Genomic DNA, 15,103 nt, shown 5'->3' on the forward strand with positions numbered 1-15,103 from the left:
CAAATTTATCGTTGAGGTGGGAATTATCGTTGAGGTGAGGCAGACCAACACGCCGAAGTGCGTGGTGGGTCTGCTGACCTAAGAGACGGCTACAGCTCACCTTTTATGTTCTATGTTACCATTTAATAAAATTGTGCTTTATATATGAGTAAATTATGCTGACATATGAATGTAGAAATTCTACGCCATATAATGCGTTTGCGTCATTGGAACTACACTAGGTACACCACCAACATATCGACTACAGGTACAAACCTTCCACCGGCCCTCCGTCTTGCTTCGTCTTCATGATACGTTCCCTAGCGGAACGGAAATCCTCCATTTGCACTCTCATACGACGTTCTCTCAAAGCCATCAGACCGGCTTCGGTACAGATTGCTCGGATGTCTGCACCTGAAAGGTCGTCCTTCTGATTGATAAACTCGTCAAGATCGACATCATCGCCGAGGGACATCTTGGATGTATGCAAGGTGAAGATCTTCTTCTTGGTATTTTCTGTGAGGATGTTAGTAAACAGATCATTTATTATATGCAGAGGGTAACACGTACGGTCTGGGTTCTCGAAGAGAATCTTTCGATCAATACGACCAGGACGAATCAAAGCAGGGTCGAGTGTTTCAATCTTGTTAGTGGCCATGATAACCTTGACATCTCCACGGTCATCGAAACCGTCCAACTGGTTAAGAAGCTCAAGCATAGTACGTTGAATTTCTCGTTCACCTCCCGATGTAGAGTCGTAACGCTTCGTACCGATGGCATCAATTTCATCAATGAAGACAATGGAAGGAGCGTGTTCCGCAGCGACCGTGAAGATCTGTCGCACCAAACGAGGTCCATCACCGAGGTATTTCTGGATAAGTTCACTACCGACAATCCGGAGGAAAGTAGCACTTGTTTGATTGGCGACTGCCTTGGCAAGCAGCGTTTTTCCAGTTCCTGGGGCACCGTAGAGAATGACACCCTTGGGAGGCTTGATACCCATTTCTTCGTACAGCTCAGGGTGCAGCAGCGGAAGCTCGACGGATTCCCGAACCTCTTGGATCTGAGTCTCGAGACCACCGATATCCGCATAGGACTCCGTCGGTGCCTTGTCTAGCTTCATCACCGACACCAGGGGGTCGGACTCCTCGGTGAGCACACCAACAACGGAGACAGACTTGTGGTGTAACAGAATGCTGGCACCAGGCTCCAGCAAGTCCTTATCAACGAAGGACATGATAGAAACGTAGTACTCTGGCCCGGTAGCACTGGAAACAATGGCATGGTCATCGTCAATCAACTCTTCCAAATTGCCAACTCCCATGGGAGTGCCTCTCATGTCATCGACACGACTCCTCTCGTCTGCATTTCGGTCCATAATATCGAACTCGCTTCTGCTGACGGAATCCTGTGCTGCTTGTGCCTTGGTCTTGCGTAGACGTTCCATGTTCTCGACGTATTCTTCTTCTAGCAGCAAGTGGTCGTGGACCCGTTGCATTCGCAAGTATCGTAATTTGCATCGTGATGTTGGGAAAATGTCGGGGAGCTTGGAAGCTGTACTTGGGCCGGCAGCCTTGCGCTTCTTGCGTCCAAGACGGGTCGTAGGAGGTGGTGGTGGTTCGTATCTGGGCTTGTCCTTCTATTAAGGGACGCTTGGTAAGCGGATAGAGCTGTCCGACCGGAACAATCGAAATTACCTTCTTATCCTTATCATCCCTTCCATCGCCCCCGGGGCCTCCGCCGATGTTGGACTGCTGGTTACCCTGTTGTGAATGACTTGTTAGAGAGACCGTAGTGTGACTAGGTGAGAGAGTGACGACAGTGAGAGTTGGGAACCAACCATAGTCCAAGTGTGTGCCGCGGAATCAGCAAGACGTTCGTTATACTCTAATTACCCGAACCAAAATGATATAAGGAAAGCGACTCTAATAGTCAGGGGGGTGGTTGGAAGATGGGAGGATAGTGGAGGATGATGATGAGCTTTCGGCGAGCTTGGAAGCTGTTGTCGTTGTCGCCATCCGTCGGCTTGGCCACCGCTGTGACCCTCGCACGTGACCCCAAGCTATCATGGGCGCTTTGATGCCTCGCAAATCAGGCGGCTATCAAACAAATCAATGTCAGTAGCCGCTGCGTCAGATTTACTCGAAACTATTTTTGGTCTTTTGGGCATGTCTACAATTACGTACTACACATTACTTGGACTGAATAGAAACCCCATATCTCAAATTTCAGTGAATTTCGAAAACTGTCATTAACTTCCTCAGCGCTTGTCTCACCTGTTGATCTCGTCTCACTTGAACTAGTAGTATATCCGCAACGGACGAGCCCTCATTCCCCCGCGGCGCATTCCCCTCCGTCCCACGATACAAGCTAATACTCTCTGACCGGTAAGGCTGTCTCCCTACCTTTGAGTCCCAGACACTATATTTATCCTTTTCCCTTCCTTCTGTCATCTCACTCTTACATCATATGCTCAACCGTCCGTATATGATCGTAGCTAACAAGGTGGGCATGTAGCTCGGTTTTACGCAGTGTTCCTGAGCTGCGAGCTCACCTTTTGACGCCTAACCACACATCCGTAAAATTCTCACAACTGCCCCTTTTATATCCCGTTTCTTTACCTCACACAACTTGAACCCTAAACCCAGAATCATGGCCTCCAACCGATCCCGGCGTATTGCAAAGGAAATAGCCGATATCCACGCAGATACACAGTCTGGGATCACAGCCGAACCAGTAGGCAGCGATGAAGACCTCACGCATCTACGGGGCACATTCCCGGGGCCGCCAGGTACCCCATATGAGGGTGGCACCTATGCTGTTGATATAAAAATACCAACGGACTATCCGTTTCGGCCGCCAATAATGAAATTCCATACCAAGGTCTGGCATCCGAATATCAGTAGCCAAACGGTAGGTTTTTAAAATATGCAGCTAAGATATAGTGGATCAAGTATCTAACCACCGGCATAGGGAGCGATTTGCCTTGATACTCTGTCGTCGGCGTGGTCCCCCGTTCTCACCATCAAGTCCGCTCTGTTGTCACTACAATCTCTGCTTAGCACACCCGAACCTAAGGATCCTCAAGACGCCGAGGTTGCCACTATGCTGCTACGCAAACCAAAGGAATTTGAGAGAGTTGCCCAAACCTGGGCTGCCTTATATGCTGGGGCTCCTACCAAGAGTGCGGGCGAGGGCAGCGGTGGTGCCACTAACGAATCGCTGCGACAGCAAGAGCTCAAGTCAAAGGAAGAACAGGAGAAGGAAGACTTAGCTAAGTATGCCTCTCGATTATGACCCTTTTTACTGGAAGGACCTTTCTAACGTCCTTGTCTAGATACGATGGATACAATAAGGACTTGATCGACCGCTTCTGCAGCATGGGCTTCGACGTAGACCGTGTAGTAGCCGCCTTCAAGTACTACGGTATTGATCGGATGAACGGAGAAGACTACGAACTAGAAGAGGCCTACATGGGTGATGTTACTGCACGGCTACTGGGTGAGCCGTAGGTCGTACGACGGTAAACACTTACGGCTAATCATTTTTCTATGACTATGCATGCTGAATGGAGCTGGCGAAGCGTGATGCTTAGCGAGATTCAATCTACTTTCTTTGCTTGTTTTTCAGCCCAGCTTATTACCCATTACATGCTACCTTGATGTTAAGGTGTTCTCGTTTTGAGATCGATCTCATTCAATGATGACCAATATACTGAAATATATTTAACCGGCTATCGGACCTATGTTCTATATCTTTTTGTGAAGCAATACGTCACGTTTCTTACATTTCCTCGATGAATAACCATTTCTAGTCTGGATTTTAATGATTGTAGATGAAGATACTTAAAGTAGAAATTAATAAATAGCATACTACTCCGTACTGTTCTGCGCTATCGATAAGCACGTGGCGGGCCTTTTAAGCTCCTCTCCGCCTTCCGATCTTCAATGCTTAACTCTAACAACTCACTTTTCTCTAACTATGGGTCAATGATTAGCCACAGATCCAGACCTCGAGTGAACCTACAAGTAGTCGACACCTTTTTAGTCTGAGTAGTGATAAATTTATTTGCCATACATTACACAGAAGAAGCTCGTTCGAGCGCAGCTCCCTTCAGCCACCATGATCGAAGACGATTTCTACCGCTCCTCATCCCAGTTCCGACTTTGGTCTTACACAGAGAAATCTTTACAATCCCTACGCGCAACGACAAACGCAAACGCCAGTGAGCGCGTACGATCAGCACTCCGGAAATCGCGAGAGGCGCAACAATCAGCCACCTCATCCGCAGCAGGAACACCAGCAGCAAACCAGAATGGAAGCGACGCAGACAGCAAAGCAGGCGGCGAAGAGACGGAGATCGAATGCTTAACACCCGAAGAAGAGCACCAGCTAGTGCGATACTTTTGTGAACAAATTATAGAGCTGGGGGAGATGTACAAACCCCCACTCCCAACAATAGTCCGGGTACGTCACACCCTCCCTTCTCTACCATTTATACACACAAAACACGGAAAGAAACAACCAACAACTAACCACCAAAACCCTTCCAACAGGCCACAGCAATCCAATACCTTCGACGCTTCTACCTAACCAACTCCCCAATGACCTACCACCCGAAATCAATCATGCTCTGCGCTCTCTTCCTCGCCACAAAAACAGACAACTACTACCTCTCCCTCCGCCAATTCGCAGAAGTAATCCCCGGCGGCACAACACCGGAAGACTTAATCCAGCCCGAATTCCTGGTCATGCAAAGCCTCCGTTTCACCTTCGACGTCCGCCACCCCTTCCGCGGCCTCGAAGGCGGCATCATGGAACTCCAAGCCATATCCCAGGGCATGGGCCAACCAGCACCCCACTTCCCAACCCAGACACCAGACGACCTCAAACGCAGACTCCATTCCCTCCCCCCATCGCCAACAGCATCCTCATCCTCCATCACAGACCGACTCGCTCGCGCGCACCACAACACCCGCGAGATCCTCAAATCCGCGGCCCAGATGACAGATGCTTACTTCCTCTACACACCGTCCCAGATCTGGCTCGCGGCGTTCATGATCGCGGACAAGCCGCTGGCGGAATTCTACCTCGAGACTAAGCTGGGCGGACCCCAACAGCAGCAGCAGGGATCCCCGCTCTACGAACTCCGGACGAAGCTCATCCGTACCTTAACCGATTGCTCTAATCTCCTTCAAGCGTATAAACCCCTCGCCTCAGATCCAGACCAGAAGAAGAACTTAAGGCGCATCCGGAAGAAGCTCTCCCACTGCCAGAACCCGGACAAGGCTGGTGTTGCGGGCCAGAAGCGTATCCCTGCTGCGGCGGCGGCAGCAGTAGCAGCGGCTGGAGACCCGGCGACATCTGAGAGTGAGATGGAACGTCTAGCAAAGAAGCGGAAATTGGACGGAGAACAGCCAAAGGATATCTTTGGGGGTGAGTTAGTGACGCAACGCACGAAGGACGCGCAACTGCCTCAATAGTAGATGTAGAATTATAGAAGATAAGTCACGTTGTTTCGGACTGATGTATAATTAGACCAAGTTCAGCTGAATTGCTGCTCAGTTGTTTCATGCCTTCTCATTAAACAAAGCTCTACCATAAGTGCAGGCTAAAGGGTCTTAAGACCATCAAAACAAAAGTCCTACACAACGTCTATAACAAATGGTGGAATCATAGAAACGTAAAAAGATATAAGAATATAAATTGAACCCTGAAACGTGAGGGGTCTAGCAGGGGATGAGGTATGAAACACAGACAGACCATCTAATAAAAATAAAGCAACCCAAACAAGCAGAAGCAGATATCTCCAGATATGTATGTAAGAAAGAAAACCGACCCCCGCCTATGTCATTGTATCACTCAGGATGGATCATTTCTCCTGTAAGAAACTTTTGATTTCAACTCCCCTGCAGCTTTTGAGTTTTCATTGTCGTCTCAGACATTCCAATCATAACAAGAAGCGTCGTTTTCCTTCATTTTTTCCCGTGCCTTTTCTTAGACAGCACCGGCGTCAATCATCTTCTTGCGCAGGTGGTCCTTGTACTGGCCGATAGTACCATCCCACCGGGTAACGGTCTTGTTCTCACAGACCATGATGTCCTTGGCGATCTTGTCGAGGAGACGGAAGTCGTGGGACACGACAACGACACCTCCGCTGTAGGCGTTGATGGCATCAGCCAGACTGTCAATGGTGGGGATATCGAGACCGTTAGTAGGTTCGTCGAGAAGGATCATGTTAGGGGATTCAATGGCCAACAGAGCGAACACGATACGGCTCTTCTGACCCTCAGACAGAGTGCCCATCAGAGCGGTCTGGGACTCACCGCTCAGACCATAACGGCCGAGCTGTTGACGCCAGTACTGGTAGTCCTGGCTCTTCTCGGGGAACTTGTCGCGGACGAAGTCAAGAGACGACTTAGTCAGATCGAGCTGCTCGGCAGAGTGCTGACTGTACATGCCCAACTTCAAGTGAGTGTGACGGCTGACACGACCACCAATGGGGTGTAGCTTTCCGGTCATGATGCGCAGCAGAGTGGACTTGCCGACACCGTTGGGGCCGACCAGAGCAGTTCTGGAATCCATATCAACACCGAAGTCAAGGTGCTCATACAGAGTATCCTCCCAGTTGCCGGAGTAGGAGAAGCTGACATCATCGAAGGACAGGACGGGAGGGGGAAGCTTCTCAACTTCGGCAAAACGGAAGCTGAAGATTCTGTCGGGAATAACGGGCTGGATGAAACCATCGGCCTCCATCTTGTCGAGGATCTTCTGACGCGACTTGGCCTGTCTGACCAAGTTGGCATATGTACCGGCGGAAGCGATGAACTTCTTGATGTGGGCAATTTCTTCCTGCTGCTTGTTGTATGCCTTCATCTGGTTCGTCTCCTGTTCGCTACGGGTCTTGTGGTAAGAATCGTAGTTACCACCATAGTACAGGAGCTGCTTCATGCGCATGTCAATCATGTTGGTACAGACACCGTTCAAGAAGTCCATGGAGTGGGAAACCAGGACGAGGGTGCGCTCCCACTTCTTCAGGTATTCTTCCAACCACACACAGGCCTCAAGATCCAAGTGAGCAGTAGGGTCATCCAGCAGAAGCAGGGAAGGCTTGACGAACAGAGCCTTGGCAAGAGCCACACGCATACGCCAACCACCGGACATGTCCTTGGTCTTCTTGTTGATGGTGACCTTGTTGAATCCCAGACCAGTCAAGATCAAGGAAGCACGAGTGTGGAAAGTGGAGGGATCCATTTTGTCCATACGCTGGATGCATATTAGTGTATTCCAGACTACCAGCGGGAGAAAAGAGAACTTACATCATACAGATCCTCGAGGATAGGGCTGTCGGGGCCTTGCTCTTCCAGGATATCTTCGGCCTGCTTCTCCATCCGGTCAAGCTGGTTCTGAGCCTCAGTGACGACCCACTCCAGGGCACCAAGGTCAGTAGGAGGAGCACCTTCGTTCAGCAGGTAGATATCGATATGCTCGGGGATAGGGTATTCACGCTGGGCGATAGACTTCAGCAGGGTGGACTTGCCACAGCCGTTCTCACCCAGGAGACCGTAACGACGACCGAAGTTCAGTTCGAGAGTGGAGTCGGTGATAAGGACCTTGCCGTGGAACACCAGGGAAGCGGAGGTGACCTTGACGTCGCGAGAGGATTCCATGGAAGAGAGCACACCGGTCGTGACACGATCCGAAAGGCCATGCTTGTCCATCTGTGCTGTAAGCTTCTCAACCTCCTTCATCTTCTCGGTCGTGGTGGCAGGCTGATCATCGGTCGGGACGTCACTGTCGACCTGGGGGGACTCAGCACCACCCTTCTTTCCCTTGCCGAGCTTCTTCTTGGTGTCGCCATCGGCACCACGCTTTGCCAAACGAGCGGCTTTGGAAGCAGACACCATTTTGTCGGGTGTATGTGTTGGTAGGATGGGAGGGAGGGGAGTGGAGGAAAGCGTCAAGAGACGGAAAGGAGGAAAGGTCAAAAGCCTGTCGGTAAGGCAAGAAAGAAAGAGAAAAAAGAACTTCCAGTGAGTGGATCAAATAATAGCGGGGTCAAAGGGGGTCAACCAAAAGCCTTTTTCCTCTGAGTGGGTGGGGTGAAGTTTTCTTGGAAGCCCTTATCGATAGAGAGCACTCGGAATAGTAATCGGTGGGTGAGACGAAGCCCCAGAAATTTGATTCGAGACAAAGGAACAAGAGAGAAATGAGACGATATAATATATAGACCAGGGACTTAACAGAGGAACGGTTCTAGTGGCGATAACCGAAGATGATTAACGCCCCAAAGAGATGATAGGGAGAAGGAAAGAAAACAGAGATTTTGATGATTTCTTGGACACCTTCAAAAATTCCTTCAGTGGGTCCCGCTCATTTGCCTCTATGATTGGCTTTCCGACGTCACCGCACGGGTCGTGGCGCAGTCTAGTCTCCTTTGGGCACCAACTACACGTGATTTACAGCCTTATGCCCAAGGCACCAGTCTAGACTGGTCAGCAAATAGGGTAATAGCACATCACCCTTACTCATGTAGTGGCAGACGTGTCTCCGTGGGGACATCAAGCCACAGCATACTACCATGTGAGATTCAGCGGGCTAGTATCCTGTTAGGAGCCTCATGCATCAAAGAGAGGTTCCCGCATATGCCTAGTTATAAGGATTTCCGAAACTTACCTATAGTATTATCTGTAAAGTATCCAGATCGATATATCTTTCGCGATACTACTTACATTGCAAGCTGTGGTTGGTACTAACAATAGTGTAGATATTCTCTATTTCTATCTGTATAGATGATGGTTCAGTAATTAGATGGGGAAAATATGCATGTGCTTAGGCCGCTTGATAGACAGTGGGTATATGGCCCAAACGTGTGATATCGGACAACAAGGTGATATGTATTAACGTATGCGCTGACTGATTTTTTCCAAAAACTCTTTTTCCTCTGCCGTTATCCAAACATTATCCGGTATTGAAACCTTCCCTTCCTCAATAACAATTCGTGCTGGAACGGTAGCTTCAGTGTCATCGTCTGATGCACTAGGGGCCAAGCTCTCTTGCTTGCCTTCTCGAGCACTTTCAGTGTCCTCAACCACAACCTTGGGACGTGGCAGAGGATCAGGGGTCCACCAATACACCGGAAACCGTCGTTGAATGTTATTGATCACCAGTGCCACGGCTTGCATCATGATACACCCAAGAAACATAATCAGGACCAGATACCAGCCGATTTCGTACCCTTCGGTGACAGCGAGGAGAGCTGTTGCGCCAGCGGGCGGATGAACAGTCTTCGTCAGAACCATTACGGAGGTGGTAATTGCACAGGCCAGAGCTCCCCCAATCTGAGGTAGTGAATTAGCATGGGGATTTAAGGCGAAGAGCCTACCAATCCCGATACCAATAGCGCTCGCCATGACCTGGCTTAGGACGGCATTGCGCGGTTGTGCAAATGGTGACTCAATAGCGCTAAACTCCAGCACAGCTGCGGCACCCTATCCAAACATTAGTATGTTGATCATTGCATGGGTCTGTGTGACGTGAGTCAGGTACGTACAAAACTAGCCACAATAATTGGTGCATGATGGTGCTGGAAAGAGGGGACATGCAAAGATACTTCGGCGACAACTAATACACCACAGAAGACGCCGATCAAAGACCAGAAGGCGAGCACGAGGTTGCCCAAATTCTTTGGAGGTTTGTCCCCTCTATATCCCAGGAAGTGAGAGATGGGACGAGGTAGCCAGCGCCATGGCGGGCGTGGAACCAACGGATTCAGGTATCTGTCGATATCCACATGCCAGCGGGAAAAATCCACGTTCCTTAACATCGAGGTTGACTGGAGTCTGTTCTACGCGCGAAATGGGTTGCTGCGGGTTAGGTCACAAACACATCCTCTGGGTTTATGTATCTGGTGAGGTTAGAGCCAGTTGCCACTTGCTGGAGGTGAAAAAATATTCGATACAACGCTAGGTACAAAACAGAAAATATTCCCCAGCACTAAGGATATAAAAAGAAAGTATGAGAGAAATACAGGAAAGGATAAACAGGAACTGCTGAAAGAAGGGGTCTAGGCTGAGCCGAGAAATTACCGGCAATTGACAGAAGATGAGGACCTTGACTAATAGACTAGTGCTCTTGTTTTGATCATCTGATGCTCGCGGACAGTAAATGAGAAAGCGGACACTCACCAGCCTTTTGACCGTTGCAGAAAAGAATAGGAGATTTAACCCGCAGCGTGTTCATGAAAGCGCCACTGAAGGTTGGGACCATGGGATACTTCAGTACTTTTAATCCCGAGGAATGACCTTAAAGCCAAGGGAAAGACTGGCAGATGGTGAACTGTCCGTACCGTATCTCCGCGGAAAGTCGAGAGAATACCCGTCTAGAATTGACGAAAGAGAACATTGTGTCGCTTGAAAGGGATGACGATGACGGTGCTCGTCTGCTTGGTCTGCCATTGAGCGCATTTCAATTAAGTAACAGATTGCCGTCTTGGGTTTAGCGGTATGGGGACCTGAGGATTTTCGTCGACCCCACAGTTTCGTAACGTAATTTACGGCGTGCCCTACGTGATGGAAATTATCCCCGATTCGTGGATTACCCCGGCCACATTAGGTTAGTTTCATGTCAATTCAATCATCCATGACCGTCTTGTTGACCTTTTTATTGCTCTCAGTTCCCCTCCTTTCGCCGAGTCTTGCAGAAAATAAGCCGAACTGGTCAGCCGCGCCATTGCTGACAACGGCGCAGTCTGCGATGATGATAATAAACTCCAGAATATCAGAAATGTACGAAGCTCAATGTGACAATCAACTGAGACGAAATACAATCATCAATTGCCGAATTCTGACTCTGAATGGACGACAGTTATAACGGGTTTTACAGATGTGCGCTACTCGGCTCATCTTGCCAATGAAATCTATCGGTTGTCCACATCACTCGTACTAGCAAACACTTCGGAAAGACCTCTCCGTAGGGGTAACCTTACCTAAAAAGGCATGTCGCTACAAACGGGCAGAATACAGCAACATATATATAGCAGTGAGTCACAAAAGGAGTGCGAAGAAGAAATTGTCATGTCATGATCGTCAATATCTTATCTTTATATATATACAAAAATTTAAACATCAAGGGTCTTTCCTAGTCGTGAACTCTCCTTTGCCAACTCAATCAACCGGATAACATCGCGGGCCTCCGCTCCGCTGGCGGGAAGGTCGCCCTCTCCGGCAAGAGCGCGGGCAAGCTTCCTGTAGTATTCAGACCAGGTGGGAGGCTCCACTGTCGGCGCAACTTCTCTGACGGGCTTGCCGTTCTGGATAGTGGTCAGGGTACCTGGGAAGAATAACGTTAGTATGTGTGCTACTGACAAAGCTTTGTCTGGGAGAGGGAGAGAGAGACAAGCATACCATATCTTTCACTAGGTTCTCTGCCGTATACGCTGTCGCCAGGCTTGATTCCGCTCTTGAGCTGCTCCTCCTGGACATCGAGATGGAACTGTTTGGGAATAGCACATCAGCTTATTAATTCTAGGCTCTAAAAATCACCGAGCCCAAGCCCTTACCTTCTTAAAGCTTCCCTTCTCTCCGCGGACCCAGAACCTCAGTTGCTCCTCTTCCGGACTTACGACGGCGGCCTTGGCCGTCACCAGAGGACCGTTGTTATAGTGGAACAAGACAGTAAAAGAATCCTCGTAGCCGGATGTGTTTACCGCCCGCTGAGAGCCAATGAAGCCAGTGACACGGTTGGGCAGTCCGAACAGATGCACGGCCTGGTCTAACAGATGACTTCCGAGATCGTAAATAGCACTACCGCCGGGAACAACCTTGTTCTTCCACTTGGAAACATCGGCAGCGGGCTCTTCGGGACGATGGCGATCGAAGTGAGTTTCGAATTCGGCGACACGGCCAAGGACGCCACTCTTCACGAGCTTGGAGGCGGTCACGTAATCGGCATCCCAGCGACGGTCTGCACAAAAGTCATTATTAGTCGGGATTCTGCAGCTTGCTGGTCCTCGAACGAGACAATTAACGATGAATTATCACACATACTTTGGTACACAGCCAACAGCTTGTTCTGTTTCTCAGCAAGGGCAACGAGCTCATCGGCTTCCTGAGTAGTGGGGGTGAAAGGCTTCTCGCAGACAACTGTAGTGGCTTCGTTAGCGCGCACGAAAGGAATTGATGTCGCAGATAGTTCCTGGGACACTCACCATGCTTTCCGTGCTCCAAGGCCAACTTCGTCAACTGGTAATGCGAGTCTGGTGCGGTAGTAACAATGACGACATCGACTCCATCGTCCTTGACCATGTCCTCGGCAGTCCGATAGGACTTGATGCCAGGGTGATCCTTCTCGGCATCATCGTCGGGCTTCGGTGTACGCTGAACAACGGCGTACAGTTTCAACTGAGGAACATCGGAAACAAAAGGGATGTGGAAAGTTTTTGCGCTGAAGCCATATCCGACCACACCAACATTAAAAGTCTTGGAAGCCATAATGTTTTATGTATATATCTATCAAGGGCAATCACAAGGGTGTCAAAGTAATAGTGTTTGAAAGAACGGATTTGGAAGAGAGACCGGCGGGGCCTTCTGGAGCTTTATATACAGGAAAATTATTCAAGAGGTCATATTAGTGATGATGTAGAAACACAGCTAGTGCGGGGGAAGGTCCTCGCGATAGGAACCTTTGGGTCCGGCGGATATGGCGGGGCAAAATTCTACCAAATCTGGCAAAGGCCGACCGTCTGTCACGCTTCCGAGCCGACCGATTGAAATGCTTTCTTCCGCCGGAAATGCTTTTCCCGATCACGCCTTCTCAACTCCTACACACCGAGTAATCTCCAGGGCATCCTACAACAGTTAGCAATCATCATTCTTAATATATAATAGAAAGGCCTCACTCACCCGAAGTCCCTCCGGTTGATTCAAGGTGCTCTCATACACCAAATTCGGGTTCCCAAGGATGTCAAACAGAGGCGTGGCATCCGCGCCAAGAAAGGCCCGCACACTCACAGCAGGTATACCATCCGTGTTATACATCTGGATTGGTCCCTTCTCGGCCGCCTTTCGCTTCTGTTCCACCGTGCTCCGTACATACTCCAGGTACGGTGGATTGCCCGGATAGAGCACGTTATCAGCCACCAGAACCGAGACATCGGGAACGATCATGCCAATCTGCTCGCATAGTTTCAGATCCGTGGTATACGCAGGCTTGTAGTGATCAATGAACATAATTTCCACCTGTGGAACTTCACCACTGGTATACAACTTATTCAGGGACTGGTCGCTGCGACCCACCAAGATCTGGACAAAATCCCGGAGGCCCGCCAGATCCAGCAGCAGGGTTGAGATGGCGGCGAATTCAGGGTTCAACTCTAAACTGTAGTACTTTTTGCCACCGGCCCGACGCACGGCATCGCCGAACAGGATGGCCGAGTAGCCCACGTAACCTCCGAGTTCAATCATGGTCTGGGGCTTGCGCTCCGCAATGAGGTCTGCTACGACCTTCCCTTTCTCGGGCCCCACATGGATGAGGTGACGCGATTTAGCGAATTCGTCAATCAGGTCCAGCACCTTCTGGGGGTTTCCCTGGATCTCCTTCCGGTTTGGCTGGGCGTAGATGAAGTCCAGAAGGTCGAGTTCAGCTTCGTCATTGCGCTATTCATGGATCATGTTAGCACTGATTTCTAAGGGTAGCGACGCATCGAATCAATCTTACCTGACGAGTTGTAGGCTGGTTTTGCGACATTATGAATGATAACTACTAAAGGTACCGATTATTTCACACCAAATAAACCAAAGATAGGAAAATCCCACGTCTACAGATGAACAATACCACAGATACTCCAGAATCAACCGTGGTATTTATAATCTCAATCTTAAGGTAACGATCGTCATCATCCAAACCTAAAGAACAAGCTCGGACATAAATAATTGTCCACCAACAATCCATAACCCCGAAAACGGCACTAATTCCGCCATCCACAAGACTATAGAGACGAAGACAAGATTAGCTTATCTAGGCCGACACTAAGTATAGTCATACCCCAGTTCAAGTAACGTAACCTAATCTTTATCTCGCGTGCGAAGCATCGGCCTCGGATACTGGGTTCAGTTTAAGAACCCGTAAACTCCGAGGTCTGGTTCGTTGTCCGATAATCTGATAAGGGTTTGAGCCCCTCATTTAATATATCTCCGAAGGATCGAAGGATTGAGGATCGACAGGATTCGGTATCCTTTTTCCTTGGGTCTGAGTCATGAAATGTTTGTTCTTCTCAACTTTGTGAGTCATATAAAGGTTAGTCGGGGACTGTGAGGGGCATTCCATCGAGCGTGAGAACATGGTCAGCCCAAGCCGCTGACGTCTATGATAGGAATCGATATCTCCTTTGATTTGTGGTGATCGCATATCCGGGAATTACTGACAGCTTTCAGTAGAGGTAGCAAAAAAGGCTGGGATTCTTGTTGCGACATTGACTACATTTGAGTAATAGAAGAATTCATTGTCGGGAAACTGATATTCATAGCAGCTCTAACAAGGGCCTTAAGTGTCTAGTCCCACTTAGTAACGTACTTACCAGGGGTTTTTAAGCCTCGCGGCATAGGTAAAGATGGCTCTGGCGTATATGGGTATCTGGCAACGTTCCAGGGAGATGGCAATCGCCAGCGCCGTACTGGGGTGGGGGGTGATTAGGTTTGCAGAATTGAATTCTATTCCAAGGGACTAAACGTTTTGCCGCGGAATTCTGTCAAACGACGGCGATTTCAGTCTCTCTTCCTTCATCCTGTTCAAAAGCATGTTATGAGAAAGCAAGGCTTGGTGCCATTGTTCACTTATTGTAAAGTTGGAGATGAAAGGCTGTGGAGAGTGCGGGGTATAAAAGCCGATCTTATTCACTGTTAGGAGGCTAGGCCTACATATCTTGTACTAGTTACATTTGATCAACGGACTCAACCACGAACAATACAAACTTGGAACACTTCTGCATTGATTCAATATTGCTAGAAATTTTGAGTTAAGGAGTAAGCTACTAGCATCGATAATAGGTACCCACAATACTGTCCCTATTCCGTTCCTTCTCTCATGTAACACGCAAAATACGCTGACGGAGAACATTCTACAGCAG

The 15,103-nt window shown here is 49.1% G+C and overlaps 7 protein-coding genes across 7 annotated transcripts; 2 read left to right on the top strand and 5 right to left on the bottom strand.

The window, feature by feature from the left end:
* Positions 1 to 156: 156 nt before the first annotated feature.
* Positions 157 to 1,970, bottom strand: BDV27DRAFT_135733 (proteasome regulatory particle base subunit RPT2). Its single transcript, XM_032068604.1, has 4 exons — positions 1,820 to 1,970; positions 1,677 to 1,742; positions 550 to 1,618; positions 157 to 495 (listed from the first exon to the last, which is right to left on the bottom strand). Exons 1-4 carry the CDS (start codon positions 1,820 to 1,822, stop codon positions 242 to 244), a joined length of 1,392 nt encoding a protein of 463 aa, XP_031922772.1. The 5' UTR covers positions 1,823 to 1,970; the 3' UTR covers positions 157 to 241.
* Positions 1,971 to 2,095: 125 nt separating this feature from the next.
* Positions 2,096 to 3,799, top strand: BDV27DRAFT_135734 (E2 ubiquitin-conjugating protein UBC1). The gene is made up of 4 exons (XM_032068605.1): positions 2,096 to 2,366; positions 2,497 to 2,892; positions 2,953 to 3,257; positions 3,317 to 3,799. Exons 2-4 carry the CDS (start codon positions 2,632 to 2,634, stop codon positions 3,489 to 3,491), a joined length of 741 nt encoding a protein of 246 aa, XP_031922773.1. The 5' UTR covers positions 2,096 to 2,366; positions 2,497 to 2,631; the 3' UTR covers positions 3,492 to 3,799.
* A 150-nt stretch (positions 3,800 to 3,949) lies between these two features.
* On the top strand, positions 3,950 to 5,567 carry BDV27DRAFT_50980 (TFIIH complex kinase subunit CCL1). The gene is made up of 2 exons (XM_032076806.1): positions 3,950 to 4,446; positions 4,536 to 5,567. Exons 1-2 carry the CDS (start codon positions 4,102 to 4,104, stop codon positions 5,460 to 5,462), a joined length of 1,272 nt encoding a protein of 423 aa, XP_031922774.1. The 5' UTR covers positions 3,950 to 4,101; the 3' UTR covers positions 5,463 to 5,567.
* A 409-nt stretch (positions 5,568 to 5,976) lies between these two features.
* BDV27DRAFT_162376 (ATP-binding cassette family ATPase ARB1) lies at positions 5,977 to 7,886 on the bottom strand (the record flags this gene model as incomplete). The annotated part of the gene is made up of 2 exons (XM_032073375.1): positions 5,977 to 7,245; positions 7,299 to 7,886. 2 exons carry the CDS (start codon positions 7,884 to 7,886, stop codon positions 5,977 to 5,979), a joined length of 1,857 nt encoding a protein of 618 aa, XP_031922775.1.
* Positions 7,887 to 8,714: 828 nt separating this feature from the next.
* Positions 8,715 to 10,323, bottom strand: BDV27DRAFT_135738 (HPP family protein). The gene is made up of 2 exons (XM_032068606.1): positions 9,533 to 10,323; positions 8,715 to 9,470 (listed from the first exon to the last, which is right to left on the bottom strand). The coding sequence occupies exons 1-2, from the start codon at positions 9,803 to 9,805 to the stop codon at positions 8,880 to 8,882; spliced, it is 864 nt and encodes a 287-aa protein (XP_031922776.1). The 5' UTR covers positions 9,806 to 10,323; the 3' UTR covers positions 8,715 to 8,879.
* Positions 10,324 to 11,063: 740 nt separating this feature from the next.
* Positions 11,064 to 12,604, bottom strand: BDV27DRAFT_135740 (putative NAD binding Rossmann fold oxidoreductase). Its single transcript, XM_032068607.1, has 5 exons — positions 12,188 to 12,604; positions 12,027 to 12,122; positions 11,540 to 11,943; positions 11,385 to 11,472; positions 11,064 to 11,310 (listed from the first exon to the last, which is right to left on the bottom strand). The coding sequence occupies exons 1-5, from the start codon at positions 12,468 to 12,470 to the stop codon at positions 11,099 to 11,101; spliced, it is 1,083 nt and encodes a 360-aa protein (XP_031922777.1). The 5' UTR covers positions 12,471 to 12,604; the 3' UTR covers positions 11,064 to 11,098.
* On the bottom strand, positions 12,605 to 13,773 carry BDV27DRAFT_135741 (O-methyltransferase). The gene is made up of 3 exons (XM_032068608.1): positions 13,696 to 13,773; positions 12,882 to 13,634; positions 12,605 to 12,827 (listed from the first exon to the last, which is right to left on the bottom strand). Exons 1-3 carry the CDS (start codon positions 13,723 to 13,725, stop codon positions 12,783 to 12,785), a joined length of 828 nt encoding a protein of 275 aa, XP_031922778.1. The 5' UTR covers positions 13,726 to 13,773; the 3' UTR covers positions 12,605 to 12,782.
* Between the last annotated feature and the right edge of the window lie 1,330 nt (positions 13,774 to 15,103).

This window comes from Aspergillus caelatus (assembly GCF_009193585.1).
Source record: "Aspergillus caelatus strain CBS 763.97 unplaced genomic scaffold BDV27scaffold_249, whole genome shotgun sequence".
NCBI classification, from domain to species: domain Eukaryota; kingdom Fungi; phylum Ascomycota; class Eurotiomycetes; order Eurotiales; family Aspergillaceae; genus Aspergillus; species Aspergillus caelatus.

What these genes read in the sequence shown, in the direction of transcription:
- BDV27DRAFT_135733 (XM_032068604.1), bottom strand. An exon ending in GGGATGATAAGGATAAGAAG is followed by an intron (nt 1,619 to 1,676) that starts GTAATTTCGATT and finishes GTCCCTTAATAG; the next exon opens with AAGGACAAGCCCAGATACGA. An exon ending in TCTCTTCGAGAACCCAGACC is followed by an intron (nt 496 to 549) that starts GTACGTGTTACC and finishes ACATCCTCACAG; the next exon opens with AAAATACCAAGAAGAAGATC.
- BDV27DRAFT_135734 (XM_032068605.1), top strand. Translation starts at nt 2,632, where the DNA reads ATGGCCTCCAACCGATCCCGGCGTATTGCAAAGGAAATAGCCGATATC. An exon ending in CGAATATCAGTAGCCAAACG is followed by an intron (nt 2,893 to 2,952) that starts GTAGGTTTTTAA and finishes CCACCGGCATAG; the next exon opens with GGAGCGATTTGCCTTGATAC. An exon ending in GAGAAGGAAGACTTAGCTAA is followed by an intron (nt 3,258 to 3,316) that starts GTATGCCTCTCG and finishes GTCCTTGTCTAG; the next exon opens with ATACGATGGATACAATAAGG.
- BDV27DRAFT_50980 (XM_032076806.1), top strand. Translation starts at nt 4,102, where the DNA reads ATGATCGAAGACGATTTCTACCGCTCCTCATCCCAGTTCCGACTTTGG. An exon ending in CACTCCCAACAATAGTCCGG is followed by an intron (nt 4,447 to 4,535) that starts GTACGTCACACC and finishes CCCTTCCAACAG; the next exon opens with GCCACAGCAATCCAATACCT.
- BDV27DRAFT_135738 (XM_032068606.1), bottom strand. Translation starts at nt 9,805, where the DNA reads ATGTTAAGGAACGTGGATTTTTCCCGCTGGCATGTGGATATCGACAGA. An exon ending in CAATTATTGTGGCTAGTTTT is followed by an intron (nt 9,471 to 9,532) that starts GTACGTACCTGA and finishes ATGTTTGGATAG; the next exon opens with GGTGCCGCAGCTGTGCTGGA.
- BDV27DRAFT_135740 (XM_032068607.1), bottom strand. Translation starts at nt 12,470, where the DNA reads ATGGCTTCCAAGACTTTTAATGTTGGTGTGGTCGGATATGGCTTCAGC. An exon ending in GCTGTTGGCTGTGTACCAAA is followed by an intron (nt 11,944 to 12,026) that starts GTATGTGTGATA and finishes ACTTTTGTGCAG; the next exon opens with ACCGTCGCTGGGATGCCGAT. An exon ending in AGAAGGGAAGCTTTAAGAAG is followed by an intron (nt 11,473 to 11,539) that starts GTAAGGGCTTGG and finishes ATTCCCAAACAG; the next exon opens with TTCCATCTCGATGTCCAGGA.
- BDV27DRAFT_135741 (XM_032068608.1), bottom strand. Translation starts at nt 13,725, where the DNA reads ATGTCGCAAAACCAGCCTACAACTCGTCAG. An exon ending in ACCAGCCTACAACTCGTCAG is followed by an intron (nt 13,635 to 13,695) that starts GTAAGATTGATT and finishes ATCCATGAATAG; the next exon opens with CGCAATGACGAAGCTGAACT. An exon ending in ATCAACCGGAGGGACTTCGG is followed by an intron (nt 12,828 to 12,881) that starts GTGAGTGAGGCC and finishes TAACTGTTGTAG; the next exon opens with GATGCCCTGGAGATTACTCG.